The sequence below is a fragment of the Xiphias gladius genome, chromosome 13 (assembly GCF_016859285.1).
Source record: "Xiphias gladius isolate SHS-SW01 ecotype Sanya breed wild chromosome 13, ASM1685928v1, whole genome shotgun sequence".
Lineage (NCBI taxonomy): Eukaryota > Metazoa > Chordata > Actinopteri > Istiophoriformes > Xiphiidae > Xiphias > Xiphias gladius.
Window position 1 is genome coordinate 3,025,346 of NC_053412.1, and position 12,317 is coordinate 3,037,662.

General features: G+C 42.2%; 1 protein-coding gene across 4 annotated transcripts in view; it reads right to left on the reverse strand.

The window, feature by feature from the left end:
• Positions 1-1,461: 1,461 nt before the first annotated feature.
• Positions 1,462-12,317, reverse strand: part of LOC120798239 (collagen alpha-1(XVIII) chain-like) — a 46,034-nt gene continuing 35,178 nt past the window's right edge. For 2 of the 4 annotated variants that reach the window (XM_040142389.1, XM_040142386.1), the window contains 23 exons: positions 11,906-12,004; positions 11,729-11,764; positions 10,821-10,907; positions 10,563-10,595; positions 10,392-10,427; positions 10,243-10,302; positions 9,353-9,430; positions 9,105-9,140; positions 8,923-8,976; positions 8,671-8,733; positions 8,462-8,527; positions 8,162-8,192; positions 7,292-7,345; positions 7,148-7,182; positions 6,880-6,999; positions 6,471-6,618; positions 6,322-6,386; positions 5,594-5,722; positions 5,453-5,485; positions 4,956-5,369; positions 4,656-4,853; positions 4,120-4,229; positions 1,462-3,935 (listed from right to left, as the gene is read on the reverse strand). In XM_040142389.1, coding sequence (XP_039998323.1) covers positions 3,722-3,935; positions 4,120-4,229; positions 4,656-4,853; positions 4,956-5,369; positions 5,453-5,485; positions 5,594-5,722; positions 6,322-6,386; positions 6,471-6,618; positions 6,880-6,999; positions 7,148-7,182; positions 7,292-7,345; positions 8,162-8,192; positions 8,462-8,527; positions 8,671-8,733; positions 8,923-8,976; positions 9,105-9,140; positions 9,353-9,430; positions 10,243-10,302; positions 10,392-10,427; positions 10,563-10,595; positions 10,821-10,907; positions 11,729-11,764; positions 11,906-12,004 — 2,199 coding nt within the window. In that variant the 3' untranslated portion in view covers positions 1,462-3,721. The remainder of the gene's footprint in view (positions 3,936-4,119; positions 4,230-4,655; positions 4,854-4,955; positions 5,370-5,452; positions 5,486-5,593; positions 5,723-6,321; positions 6,387-6,470; positions 6,619-6,879; positions 7,000-7,147; positions 7,183-7,291; positions 7,346-8,161; positions 8,193-8,461; positions 8,528-8,670; positions 8,734-8,922; positions 8,977-9,104; positions 9,141-9,352; positions 9,431-10,242; positions 10,303-10,391; positions 10,428-10,562; positions 10,596-10,820; positions 10,908-11,728; positions 11,765-11,905; positions 12,005-12,317) is intronic. The other 2 variants (XM_040142387.1, XM_040142388.1) reach the window with 2 other exon arrangements.

A 12,317-nucleotide genomic window follows, 5' to 3' on the forward strand; every position in this document is an offset into this window, starting at 1 on the left:
ATGCTGCTCCCCTCTGAGGAACTTCCTCTTTTCGTCCCGTCTGCTTCTTGCTGTCTCTCTCTCTCTCTCTCTTCCTGTTATTTGCAGTAACTTACTGTTAGACGGTTTGAGCATCTCTGTTTTTCCCCACTAGACGATCTTGGTGACCCCCCCCGACCTTCCAGACAGGGTCCAGGTCGCAAATCCAGAGGGATTTGAGTCATAGCGGGGCTTTGCAGACCAGTAGCTGACCTCGATGTGCTGTCGTGCAGCTGCTCATGATGAATTCATGGTTGAAACACACGAATCCAACGGCTGAAGCGAAGAAACGACCGGTTTCGAGGTTTTCCTGGTAGAGACATTGCTGAGAGCTTCCTGATTTATTACCCATCTGAGTAATCTTGGGTCATTTTGACTTTTAAAGTTTTTGACACACTTTTTTCCCCCAGCCATTAATGATAGTAAGGACATATTTTCTTATTCTTGGTGTTTTGAGGTGTTTTTGTATTTTTATTTGTATCTTTATCATCGTTTTGTAACTTCAGCAGACGATGATGATTTGACTTTGAATTCATAGCTGGGATTTTAACTGCATTTCCCAAAACAGGGGCACAGTGTCAGACTTTGGAAAAAAAAAGAACAAAAAAAAAAGTGCTTTAATCTAAAGTTGTTTTGTTATCCTGTATAAGAACTACATGTTAAAGAGCCGTCTGCGTCCTACAGGGAAAGACTCATAATCCTGGAAAACAACTGTTGTTGTTGTTGTTGAGTCCCATGACACACGAGCCACCGCTTCTTTTATGGACCCAGGGAGATAAGGAAGCTCAACACCCCGGCGACAAACCATTCCAGCCCCGCTCACTCAGGAAAACATTCCTGTAGACACGAGTCCACCACTGGTATCAGCGACGGTCAAGGCTGTTTACACTGTGCAAAGTGACAGAATGAGGGTATGGCCCCTTGTGTAAATTTACTTTTTGAGTAAAAGAATAAAAGTAACACTCGTGTTATGTTGCTGTATGCAGCATGCAAAAAAAATAAAAAAAAATAAAACTAATTTAAGTCAAATAAACTTGATCTTGAACTTGATTTACTTGAAAATTAAATATGAATTGTGTCTACTGTGGTAATTAGATGGCTTTATGTCCCTGACACGTCACCTGGCTCTCCCAAGGTGAGTCATTCCGCAGCGGGATAACTTCCCCTGTGGCAGTTTAGGGTCGAGTCCCACTAAAATGTCCATCATTGCACCACATGGGCGCCTCTTTGCGATTTTACGGCCTTGACGCCTTCCAGCGAGTTAAACCAGCTCGGTTTAACTCGGTCCGCCAGTCCTGACCTGGAGTCACAGCTCAGTTCAAGACGGGCGCCGCACCACCCGGCCCAGAACGCAACTTCGCAATTTCCACACAGATTTATTCGACAGAGATGCAGCATTTCAGGAATGTAGCTGACATGACAAAAGGAGACAGACTTACATTCTGCAGGAGTTAATACACGTCTTACTGCGTTTATTATGGCTCTGTTAGTACATGACAATCAATTCCTAGCCTCCAGAAACTGACGGGCGACTCTCAGGTTTCACCCCGGTGTTTGCATCCTCTCCACCGGAGACGCCAGTGGGCTAGCCGCAGTGCATTCACTGTGCCGCTCTCCATTAAAAAGCAAAACAATTAACAAGCGACAGTGTATAGAACATTTATGGCTGATTCCTTTCCAGATATCTGTACATCATTTTCATTTGCTTGCTCACAATGTGCACAAACTGTATATCAGCGAGAAAGTCGTCCCTAATTTTTTTTTTTTTTCCCAGGATTACAACACACATTAAACATCCTTGAGTGGGGTTTGCACCTTTGCTGGATGCATTTCGGAAAAAGGTTATTATTCTCAGTGAAAGCGCTCGCACCACAAATTAGAGCTGAAATAGAAAAAGCACGGTTTATAAAAAATAAATATCCCTCTGTTATTGCTGAAAGTACGACCTGAAAATATCTTCCCATGTAAGACAGTAGCAAAAGGAAAAGGCCATTACTCAAGTGCTGTGGGTTACAGAAGAAAAAAAAACAACATACATTTCAGATACAACGTTTATCTCGCTCTTGGACGCTGGGATGTGTCGATGACCGCACCCTTTGAGGAGACCCAGAACTGGCTAACACTGTATATAAAAGACGAGGTGGGATTTGGGACACAGGAGACCTTGTTTAAATGATCATTAACACTGATTTTCAGGTACTTGAGCTGTAAATTTGGCGTGTTCATATTTTCATCACAGAGTTTTTTTTTTTGGTTAAATGCAGGCAGGAAAGAAAAGGAAACATGAAAAGTCTACGTGTGTCTCTTGTTCCACAGTTCTTTTTTGGCAGTTAAGACATAATCTTGGTGTAACCCTCTCTGAGACAAAGCTAACCGCCTCTCATGTATTTCCATTATGTTACAGTCACAGAGTATAAAAACTGCTCTTATAAATAAACACCCAAATACCTTTTAAAAGCCCAGAGGGTCGTTTAACAACACAGTTTGAAAAAGAAAATTTCCTAATATCCTCTAAGACTCTTCTTCCAGACGGAAAAATATTCTGTCTGCTTCTTCCATCCAGGAAACCTGGCTCTTTTTGTTCAACACGAACAATATATAAACGTGTTATTCTGTCTGAAAATGTACAGTAATATAATTCAGTTTAGACAAATATGACCGTTAATAAAACAAATGACTTTTAGTTCATGTCGCACAAGCTGAGCAAGAGCCTGTGTAATATCCGGCTGCCATCTTTGTTTAATTATCATCTCTTAATGGGAGAGGAGCTGGAAAAATAATCATTAAAAATCATTTTTATCGTGCATTTTCACCCGGATGGTTAGAATAGGGGATTTTATAAATACCTTCAAAACAGCAATATGTCTGGTTAAACCTTTTTTAAAAGTTGCCAGGTATTAATTAATGAATTAATCTAGTTATTTTTTTTGAAAAACTGATGCTTAGCTCTATGACTCGAATGTAATGATTATACATAAGAAGCACAAACTGGTGGGATCCAGAATCGGTGTCGCTGTTACTTTGGATAATCCATTCGCCGCACTGTCGACAGTTTCGGAACTTACCAAGGAAATAGTCCGACCGAAAAACAGTTTATCGGTCTGTGCGTTCTGCTAATTATCCAGAGTAACCAGGACACGGTTTCCGGAAAGAAAGGCACTGTTGAGTTCTATGAATTGAATTTTCAGTGCTGTGAAAACCCACTGACAAACATCAATTCGCCTCCATTGTCCAAGCAGAGATCTGAGACAGATACCTCAAAACCCAGGCAAATAAAAACTTGGCTTCCCTAGCTAGCACCAAGCACGGTAATTTCAATATTTATATCAACATACTCGCTGACAAGCCACAAAACACCAAAGAAATGTGAACAAAGCTGCACCTTTGGAAACACAGTCAGCTTTCAAGGACAGCTGCCTTAAAAGGTTCGGGCTTCCGATAGGGCTGCCAGAGGGCAGAGGGTGTGTTACTGTATCTCACCTGAGCTTAATTTACGTTCAACATGTGCGATAATCCTGTATAGCACCATATAAGGGGGCTAACAAACATAAACTAGTTATTAATTAAAGAGAAAACCTATTTACAAAGCACCACATACGGTGCAAAGATAGATAATAGTGTGTGTGTGGACAAAAGCCTGGCTGACTGCTTTCGGATTCCCCTTTTTCCAGTATTGTGTGAGTGTGTGTATAAGTTTGCACGTCTATCTCCTAGCGTGGCCGATGTAGCTGTTCTCGATGCACAGCACGACGAGGGAGCTGGAGCAGCTGCTGGAGCGCTGCTGGAGCAGACCGCCGCTCTGCAGCGACGACGCCATGCCGGTCAGCGCCCGGTCGGCCACGCGCCACGTCTCGCAGAAGCCGTTGGCGTGCTGCTGGCCGCCGCTGGTTGACCCGTGCCACATCATCTTCTCCGGCCTGGGATAACACAGAGAGTGTAGAGCGAAAACATGATGTTTTTCTGACTTTTTAAATCCTTTCTTGTTTAATTTTTACTGCTTTACTTTCAGAATATTAGCACAAGGTTTCACACCACGTCCTAGAATGACGGTGTAATATTATTTTTTAGTGATTTACTGTATGTCCGTGACTTTGGCCTCACCATGTGCTGTCAGTGAGAACATTCTTGCCATCGAAGGAGTAAATTGGCACGTTATCCTTCATTCTGCCTTCATTGAAGATGGCGTCCCAGCTGTCAAACAGAACCTCATCCTGAGAAACATGAAGCAACACAATTAGCTAAAAGATCTGGTGAGGATTAGTGGTGCACTTAAGCTACTTTCCTTCATTTAATGCGGGAATGCCCTTTTGTCTTGCTTTTTTTTTTTTAAAATTAATAATCAAACGTATTGTAGAGTGGTCGCCTAAACTGCTGCCAGAGTCTCCCTAACTGTGGGATTATTAGGATACAGGTCTCTATTACCACCTTGTATATCCAAACAGGGATTTGGACTTGCATTTGTTGGTGCTTTACAAATTGTGCTCGGCCAGCAGACTAGTCAAATAAAACCTGATTTGGTGAATGGCTATGTAGTGGTATTGATCTACTCATCCCACTCTTGGCAAGAAAGGAAATGAATACAATTCCCAAATTTTCAAACAATTAATTTAAATAGTTGAAAAACCTCTGTTAAGTACCTTCAGGTTGACTATTGGCAAACGGTCCCTGTCTGTCTTGCGGACGATGCTGTGGAGATCCTGGAGTCTCGCGGACAGGAAGGCCCGGAAAGTTCCTTTCATCCCGATGGCCTGAGCCTGGGTGAAGCACAGGAAGTCTGCACCACGGATTCCCCTCATGGAGCCGGTCTGAGGGCTGTTCAGGGCGATCAGGTGGAGCTGTGGAAACACCAACATGCCCAGCAACATTATATATTTCTGTGATAAAACCGAGTGCAGCTTTAGATGTGAGTATGACAGTTTAAAAGTGGCCTTTCTTACCCCTGGAGCTGAATTGTGATGGTGGACTGGAGTCTGGGGCACAGGAGGAGGTGGTCTTCGTTGAGGGGTGACTGCATAGCGAGTGTCCGGGTACGCAGGGCGATCCTGGGTGGTATCAACAAAATACCTACTGTCTGGTTGGTTTAGTCGTTCTTTGTAACTCGGAAACCTTGGATCTGTCGGTCCTGGGAACCGCGGATCGGGCTGATATCTTGGGTCAGGGTGGTATCGTGGGTCAGGGTGGGCTGGGTATCGTGGGTCCGAGTGGGTTGGGTATCGTGGGTCAGAGTGGGTTGGGTACCTGGGATCGGGTTCTGACTGACTGTCAGGTGGGCTTGGGGAGTCAGTGTTTGAATGATGGTCTGGGGAGTAGGGGACAACCGGTGGGGGCTCCACAGCCGCAACCTCATTACCCTGGAAATAATGTGCATGATATGTATCAAAACAGGGCCAGTTATATGTTCTGGGGAAGAGAAAAAAGGGAAAATTACACTCACATCCTCACTGGGCAACGCAATGTAGCTCCCAAGCTGAAAGATAAAGGAGACGGCTGCATTAATACAGACAGAAACCAAATTCTTAAAGTATATTTGTGTCATTCTCTCTGATTTACGTTCATAATAAAGACAGATGTTTACCTGGACTTGACGAACTCCATCTCGGACCCGTAAGTAGAGATCTGTTTGGTCAATAATGTACACCAGAGAGCCCTCAGGTTGTCTTCTAGCGGTGGCTGTCATGGTATCATAAGACCTCAAGACTATCATCTAAAATCACAAAAAAAACACTTTCAGAGTAAACCAAGTTGATCAAGGGGAACCACCTCTTTGGTCCAGACTGAAAGATATCTCATCAGCTGTTGGACAGATTGCTATTAAATTTTGTAAAGGCGTATGATCCCCAGAGGATGACTCCTAATGACTTTGCTGATCCCTTGACAAATGCTCAAGTCCTCAACAAAGCACCGCAATTTCAGAAAATCTGTCCATTGTGGCATTTGCGGCAAAACCCTGACTTAAAAATGCTTTAACAAGTATTTTTCCTGTGCTTCATTAGTCCTGGGGATCTACTTCCCGAGATTAGTTATTAATTAATAATTACTTGCAGCAATGTTGTTCATCTAACTGGACAGGCCTTCGTGAATCATTTGCTCAAATCCAGTAGAGGTGGATTTCGGCAAAGGTTCTTCATAGAGTCTCAGCGTTAATATTGTGACTTATTATTTAAACAACTTAGACTCTTCATAGTGTCTTTACCTCACTGCCATGCTCCCCCATGTCAGATTTGTGCGAGGTGATTTTTGTCTTGGAGCTGCAATTACAGCTCTTTTAGTATTTCATCACAGATGTGTCAAAGGTTTTCTCACCCCAGAAAATTGTCCAGGTATTCCGGGTGGTCCAGGTGGTCCCGGTGGCCCAGGAATGCTGATAGCTGTCATTTAAAGACAGTCACATGACCTTGAATGAGACTAAATCTTGAATATTTGGCTGTATTTATATTAAGTTTATAACTCACTCTGTGTGCCCCTGTAAGTTCCGGGTAGAGAGTGTCCTGGGGGTCCAGGTGGCCCTGGTGGTCCAGGTGGCCCGTCATAGCCTCTTCCTGGTGGACCAGGTGGCCCCTGATGGCCTGGTGGGCCAACGATGGAGTCACCTTTAGGGCCCTGATGGGACAAGGACAGAGAAGAGGACAGAGTCTGATTTTACAGTATGTTAAACGTAGAATAATGTAATTTAAGATGTAGCTATGCGATACAAGGAATTCATTATTATATTTGACCTTCAGAAATAAAATTGAAGTAAACGCTAGGCCTGTTATATCTAAAAATACATGTATGTACTATATACTGTAGATTTGTAGATTATAGTCAAATTGTGGCAATAAATCATGAAGTTGCATTATGTCTTTGACAGTATGATCTTACCGGAGGTCCAGGCGCTCCCGGGGTTCCAATCCCTCCATAGCGGGGGTCATAATATCCTCCTCCCGGTTCTCCTTTCTCCCCTTTCAAGCCAGGAGTGCCCATTTCGCCTTTCAACTCATTCTGGACACATCAGCGTCAAGAAAGGTAAACAAAAGTCTTACTGATGCTAATTCTTTAACCAAAAGTCTTACTGATGCTAATTCTTTAACCATAAACTATGATCTGTAAAATCATGATTGTGTGGAAAGTCTATAAAGTTGAGGCTTGCCTTTAAGGTGTAAATGTCATAGGTTGATTCGAGACCTGGATCAGAAACATAATGCCTCGCTTTAAAATTGTCGACATATTGAAAATATAAAACATTTACATTAAGCTTTTTCGGCATTTATGTGGACAGATCAAATTGAGCTACCTGGAATCTGAAGTATCCCCGGTGGTCCACGATCACCTTTCTCTCCTTTAACTGCTACAAACAAAGGGCATAGCCACAATGTATTAAGTTAAACACGAGCAGTTTTACCTTTAGCGGGAATAGTTTGGCATCTTTGAAAATACGTGCACTCGCTCTCTTGTTGAGGGTTAGATAATAGGTTTGATACCACTCTCACATCCGTGCGCCGAATCTGTTGCCGGAGCCAGCAGCCGGTTAGCTTAGCTTAGCATATAGACTGGAAACAGGGGGAAACAGCTAGCCTGGTTCTGCCCGAGGTTAACAACATCTGCCTACCAGCGCCTCAAAAGCTCATCAATCAGCACATTATATCTTGTCTGTTTATGAAAAGTGTGAAAACAAAAATTCACTGTTTTTGTCTCTGTAACGTGAAAACCGTATTTCTACTGCTTACCTAGCCCTCGTCGTGACGTGAGATGAAGTAGTTGTGAAATACAGTTATGAAATCCTGTCTTTAAGTATTAGAAACAGTTGTGCAGTGTTTCGGCATCTTTTAAGCATTTAATCTCGTTTCTATTACTCAAACTGGACTTACTGGGTTGTATTTCATGTCTCACTGGTACCTTCAGCGTACAAACACGAAGCTTTGGCGATAGTTCGATAAGGAAGATCTCTTATCTGGATATGGGCTTAATGAAGATGCTTCACATCGATGAGGTCTAATCGCCAAAACTCTCTCTGTCGCTTAGTTCAGTAAATTTCGTTATTCATTTCCATTTGATCTCTCCTCAATGAAACGACAGGGGTATCGGTTTTCTCACCTAACCATTGGTAAATAAAGTGAACAGGTGTATTTTCACACATCGCATTCACAATAAGAAGTGATCTCACCGGGGTGATATCTGGAGTAATCCTCATATCCCTGAAAAGAAGCACAAAGATCATCTATCACAACCGTAAGTAGCTAGTGTAAGTAACTTTCTAAGAAGCGTAAAATAATCTGTTCATCTACTGATCTAATTTTCCACCCAGTCTGGTTAAACTAAAATTGTAATTAAAATTAAATAATCGATTATAAATACCCCAAAAATGTTGGTCTAAACCCTTTCCTACCCTCCTAATTTAACAGGACACACAACTCCTACCTAAACTGCTACAACACTGAGATAAATATTTCGTCTCTCGACTCACTCTGAGTCTGTCGATGGGTGCAGGAGGTCCAGGAGGTCCAGGGGGGCCTGGTGGTCCTGGAACACCCTGGGAAACAACAAATATCTATTACTCTGCGTGTGTGTGTGTGTGTGTGTGTGTGTTGATGGACTGCCTATACAAAATGACTGAATGTAAGCTTTGATGATTTACCCTGAAGGGAATAACAAGCCAAAATCTGTGATACTTACAGGGTTTCCGTATCCAGATCCATCTCCCTTCTCTCCTTTGGCGCCATTCAACCCCGGCCGACCCTGCAGCAAAACACGCACCACATTCGCAATCATATTTAAGTCCTTTAACATAAAATGTTAACAGGCTACGTGTATGATTTAAAAACATCTCACTTGGGGGACTCCTCGCGGTGGTATGGACTTGCTTGTACCATTTTAAACTGACTTGATATGAAAATGTAATTAGACATTTGCAACGAACGTACTCACCGGTCGGCCCGGGAACCCGATCTCACCCTTCTGGCCTGCAGGACCATATGGACCCTGGAGGGAAAAAAAAAAAAAAACCCAAAAAAACAGTCATACAGTTTTATTATATCGATGTGATACTGTTGGGTTATGTAACATCAGCAACACACTCAAAATGTGGTAAATAAACTTATGGTACGCACTGGAGGTCCCACAGGGCCAGGCGGTCCCATCTCACCCTGTAAACAAATGCAAAGTGTAAACACTGACATTTTAGGCTGCGATGAACAGAACTGCAGTGTAGACGCTTACGTTCATGAATGATGAAAAATGTCTAAAGCGGGACAGAAAGAAAATCATGCTAGATGTCATCATTTGAGCTGTGATGCAAAAAAAACGGTGAACGCATCCTAATAGGTGGCTATCTGGTACGTCGTGAAGCACTTCTTACCGGCTGTCCTGCCAGGCCACCCAGGTTCATAACCGTCCCATCGGGCCCCAGGACCACACCGGGCTCTCCTTTCTCTCCCTGAACAAAACAACGTTTTAACACAAAAGTTTACAGCCAGCACTGGAAAGGTGCTATAAAAAACAGCTGGTAATATAAAAGGAAAAAAAAAAAAAAAAATTGGTGTATCTTTTACGCGAGCCAGGAGCAGCTAACACTGCCCACAATCTTAAGGCAGTGATATCAACATTACCTTACATTAAATATCCTATAATAGCCAACTCAGCCTTAAAGTTCTTACAATTCTCATTTTAACTGACAAAAACTTATTTATATGCCGTCTAGATAAATAAATTAAAAAAAGACTCGCACTTTATTCCCGTCGATCTTCCTACCTGGGGAAAATCCTACGATATTTGCAAAGCAATTAATTCATTAAGTTGACATAGTGAGATATTTTGATTGCGATCACAGGAAAAAAAAAAAGAAAATAAATATGAGCACCACGAAACGTAGATTTTAAAAAAAAGAAAAAAAAAGAAACAACTTAAAGTTACAGCATAATCAAGTCATGAGGTTGAGCTGTCACCACATGACTTTTCTTAGTTTCCAGACACCTGGAAAGTAGGTAAATTAAACTGACCATAATTTGTATTAACTGTTAATTACCAAAGTCGAATGAAGAATGACCTCTTAAAAGAAATTCTTGTATTCTATGTGGATATACAGTTTCTTTATTTTTTTATTTTTAAAATACAGCTCATTAGTAGGACAAATCTATTTTTGCAGTGTAGCCTACAATGTTGCAAAAAATACATTCAATATGAATCTTAAAGAGTGTTAAATGAAAACGAAAAAAAAAAAAAAAAGGAGTAAAAGGTGGATGATCCTACCTTAGGTGCATATCCTGGAGGACCTGTGTCCCCTTTTTCTCCTTTTGGTCCCATGGGCCCCTGGGTCAAAACACGCAATTAGCTTCCATTTTTGTGCATGAAGTGGATTTTCCCGTGCTTAACTGTGTGGCCATGACGGGGATACATACCGGGAAGCCAGCTCGACCCGGAACGCCAGGTCCTCCCTAAAGAAGAGTGGATAGTGAGGCATTAAAAAAAAGAGATAAAATATTCTTTTCACGCACTTAAAAACTCTAGACTTCAGTTTAGTAAGGTTTATAGTGAGATCGGTTCGGGGACCGAAGGGCGTGTCCACTCACCTGCCCCCCTTCGTTCCAATAAATGTCGTTATACTACAGCAAGACAAAGTTAGGCCAGTTAGTATGGGTGTGAACAAACGATCACGCAAGCAGTGACTGTTAGTGAATATGAGTAACTCAAACAGTAACCGAGAGCTTGAATGAGTGATTTAGTCACTGAGCAATGAGCTGCCATGTGCTGGTTATTCTGCATGACATATTCAGACATTCAACGTGTCAGCGCGTCTCTCTTTGTTGAGGACTCGACCTGTGACTCACATCGCCTGCCGTCTGGTAGATGACCTGTCCTGGAGGTCCGGGAGGCCCTGGAGGTCCAGGCGGTCCGCCGTCTCGCCCTGGCAGACCCTACAACAAAAAACAGACAGAAAATCGTCCATAACGGGAGATGAAAACGCACATCGACGTAGAGAACAGTCACGTTCGGTTTGGGACCACATGCCAAAAACAAATGACAGTCCCAGCAGCCGCCGTTGGAATTTAGAATGTAACAAAATGTTCAGTTTTTGTTGATGCTAATGACATTACATGTTTTAGCACCGACAGGTGTTTCAAATATTCTGCCGTGGGAGGGACGAAACATTAGAAACACCTCTCAGTATAATGTGGCCCAACACAACACAGCCTTCAACAGTGACCAACGATAAATATATAATTGAATTAACGCATTCCCGACAACGTCAGGAAAAACTGAACGTTAAGAGCTTTGCAAGGATAAATAGATGGTTCTACTGGACTGCATTACATTGTACAGGTATATCTAAAAAAGAGGCCGCTGAGTTCTATATAAAATATATAATAGTAGCGGACAAAAAGCATCTCTAGAATAAACCTCCAGAAGAGCTACAAAATAGACCTTAAGGTAAGATTGTTTTGTCACCTGCTTTCCAACCTGTTTCCGGTGTTAGGAAGGAACTCAAGTATCTACTGTAATGATTGCTATAGAATATGTGAAACAGCTGCACGTAGTCTTTGCGTACATGTTAATCAGTATGTTTCACATGTATATCTATGTGTACCTGTTGCATAAGGTGTAGAAAAAAAAAAGGACGCAACATATAGACAACAGGGGAAGAGATTTTCAATTCAGCTTAAATAAATGAAAATATACTGGCACACTGCAAGATATAAATCGCCTTTGTGTTTTGGACATTTTGCATGTAACTCACCATCTCTCCTTTCTCTCCTCTTTCTCCCCTTTGACCCTAGAAAAAATTCACCACAAGAGATTATTAGTCCCATGAAAACAAAACAGTCGAGTCGAGTCAAACGGTCTAAAGGTCTATTTACATATTATGTGGTAAGAAGCAATTAAGCAATAAAACCCAGCTTATCCGGCTACATACCGCCTGCCCAGGGAATCCGTCTAGGCCTGGGATCCCAGGTGTTCCTCTTGGACCCTCCGCTCCTTTGTCTCCATGGTTCCCAGGCAACCCTGGCTTACCCTAGAAAATCATAATTAAAACATGACCAATAATATTACCGCAGTACCAACATCTTGAGCGATTATCGAAACAGATTTGTACATTTTTATAGGCATCTGTGTCATTTTTCTTGGGCTTTGGTTTCCTGGCAGCGTTACAGTTTGTTAAATTGACAAGATGAGAGTTTGTGCTGAGAAAAGGATACCATGCATGTGAGGTAAGGAGAGTTTAGGGGTGTTAAACAAAGAAAAACATAATTGCATAAAGAGTTAGCAAAACATTACCAAAATAAACCTGGACTCCAGAGGGTTATCTTTTTATTTTACCTTTTGGT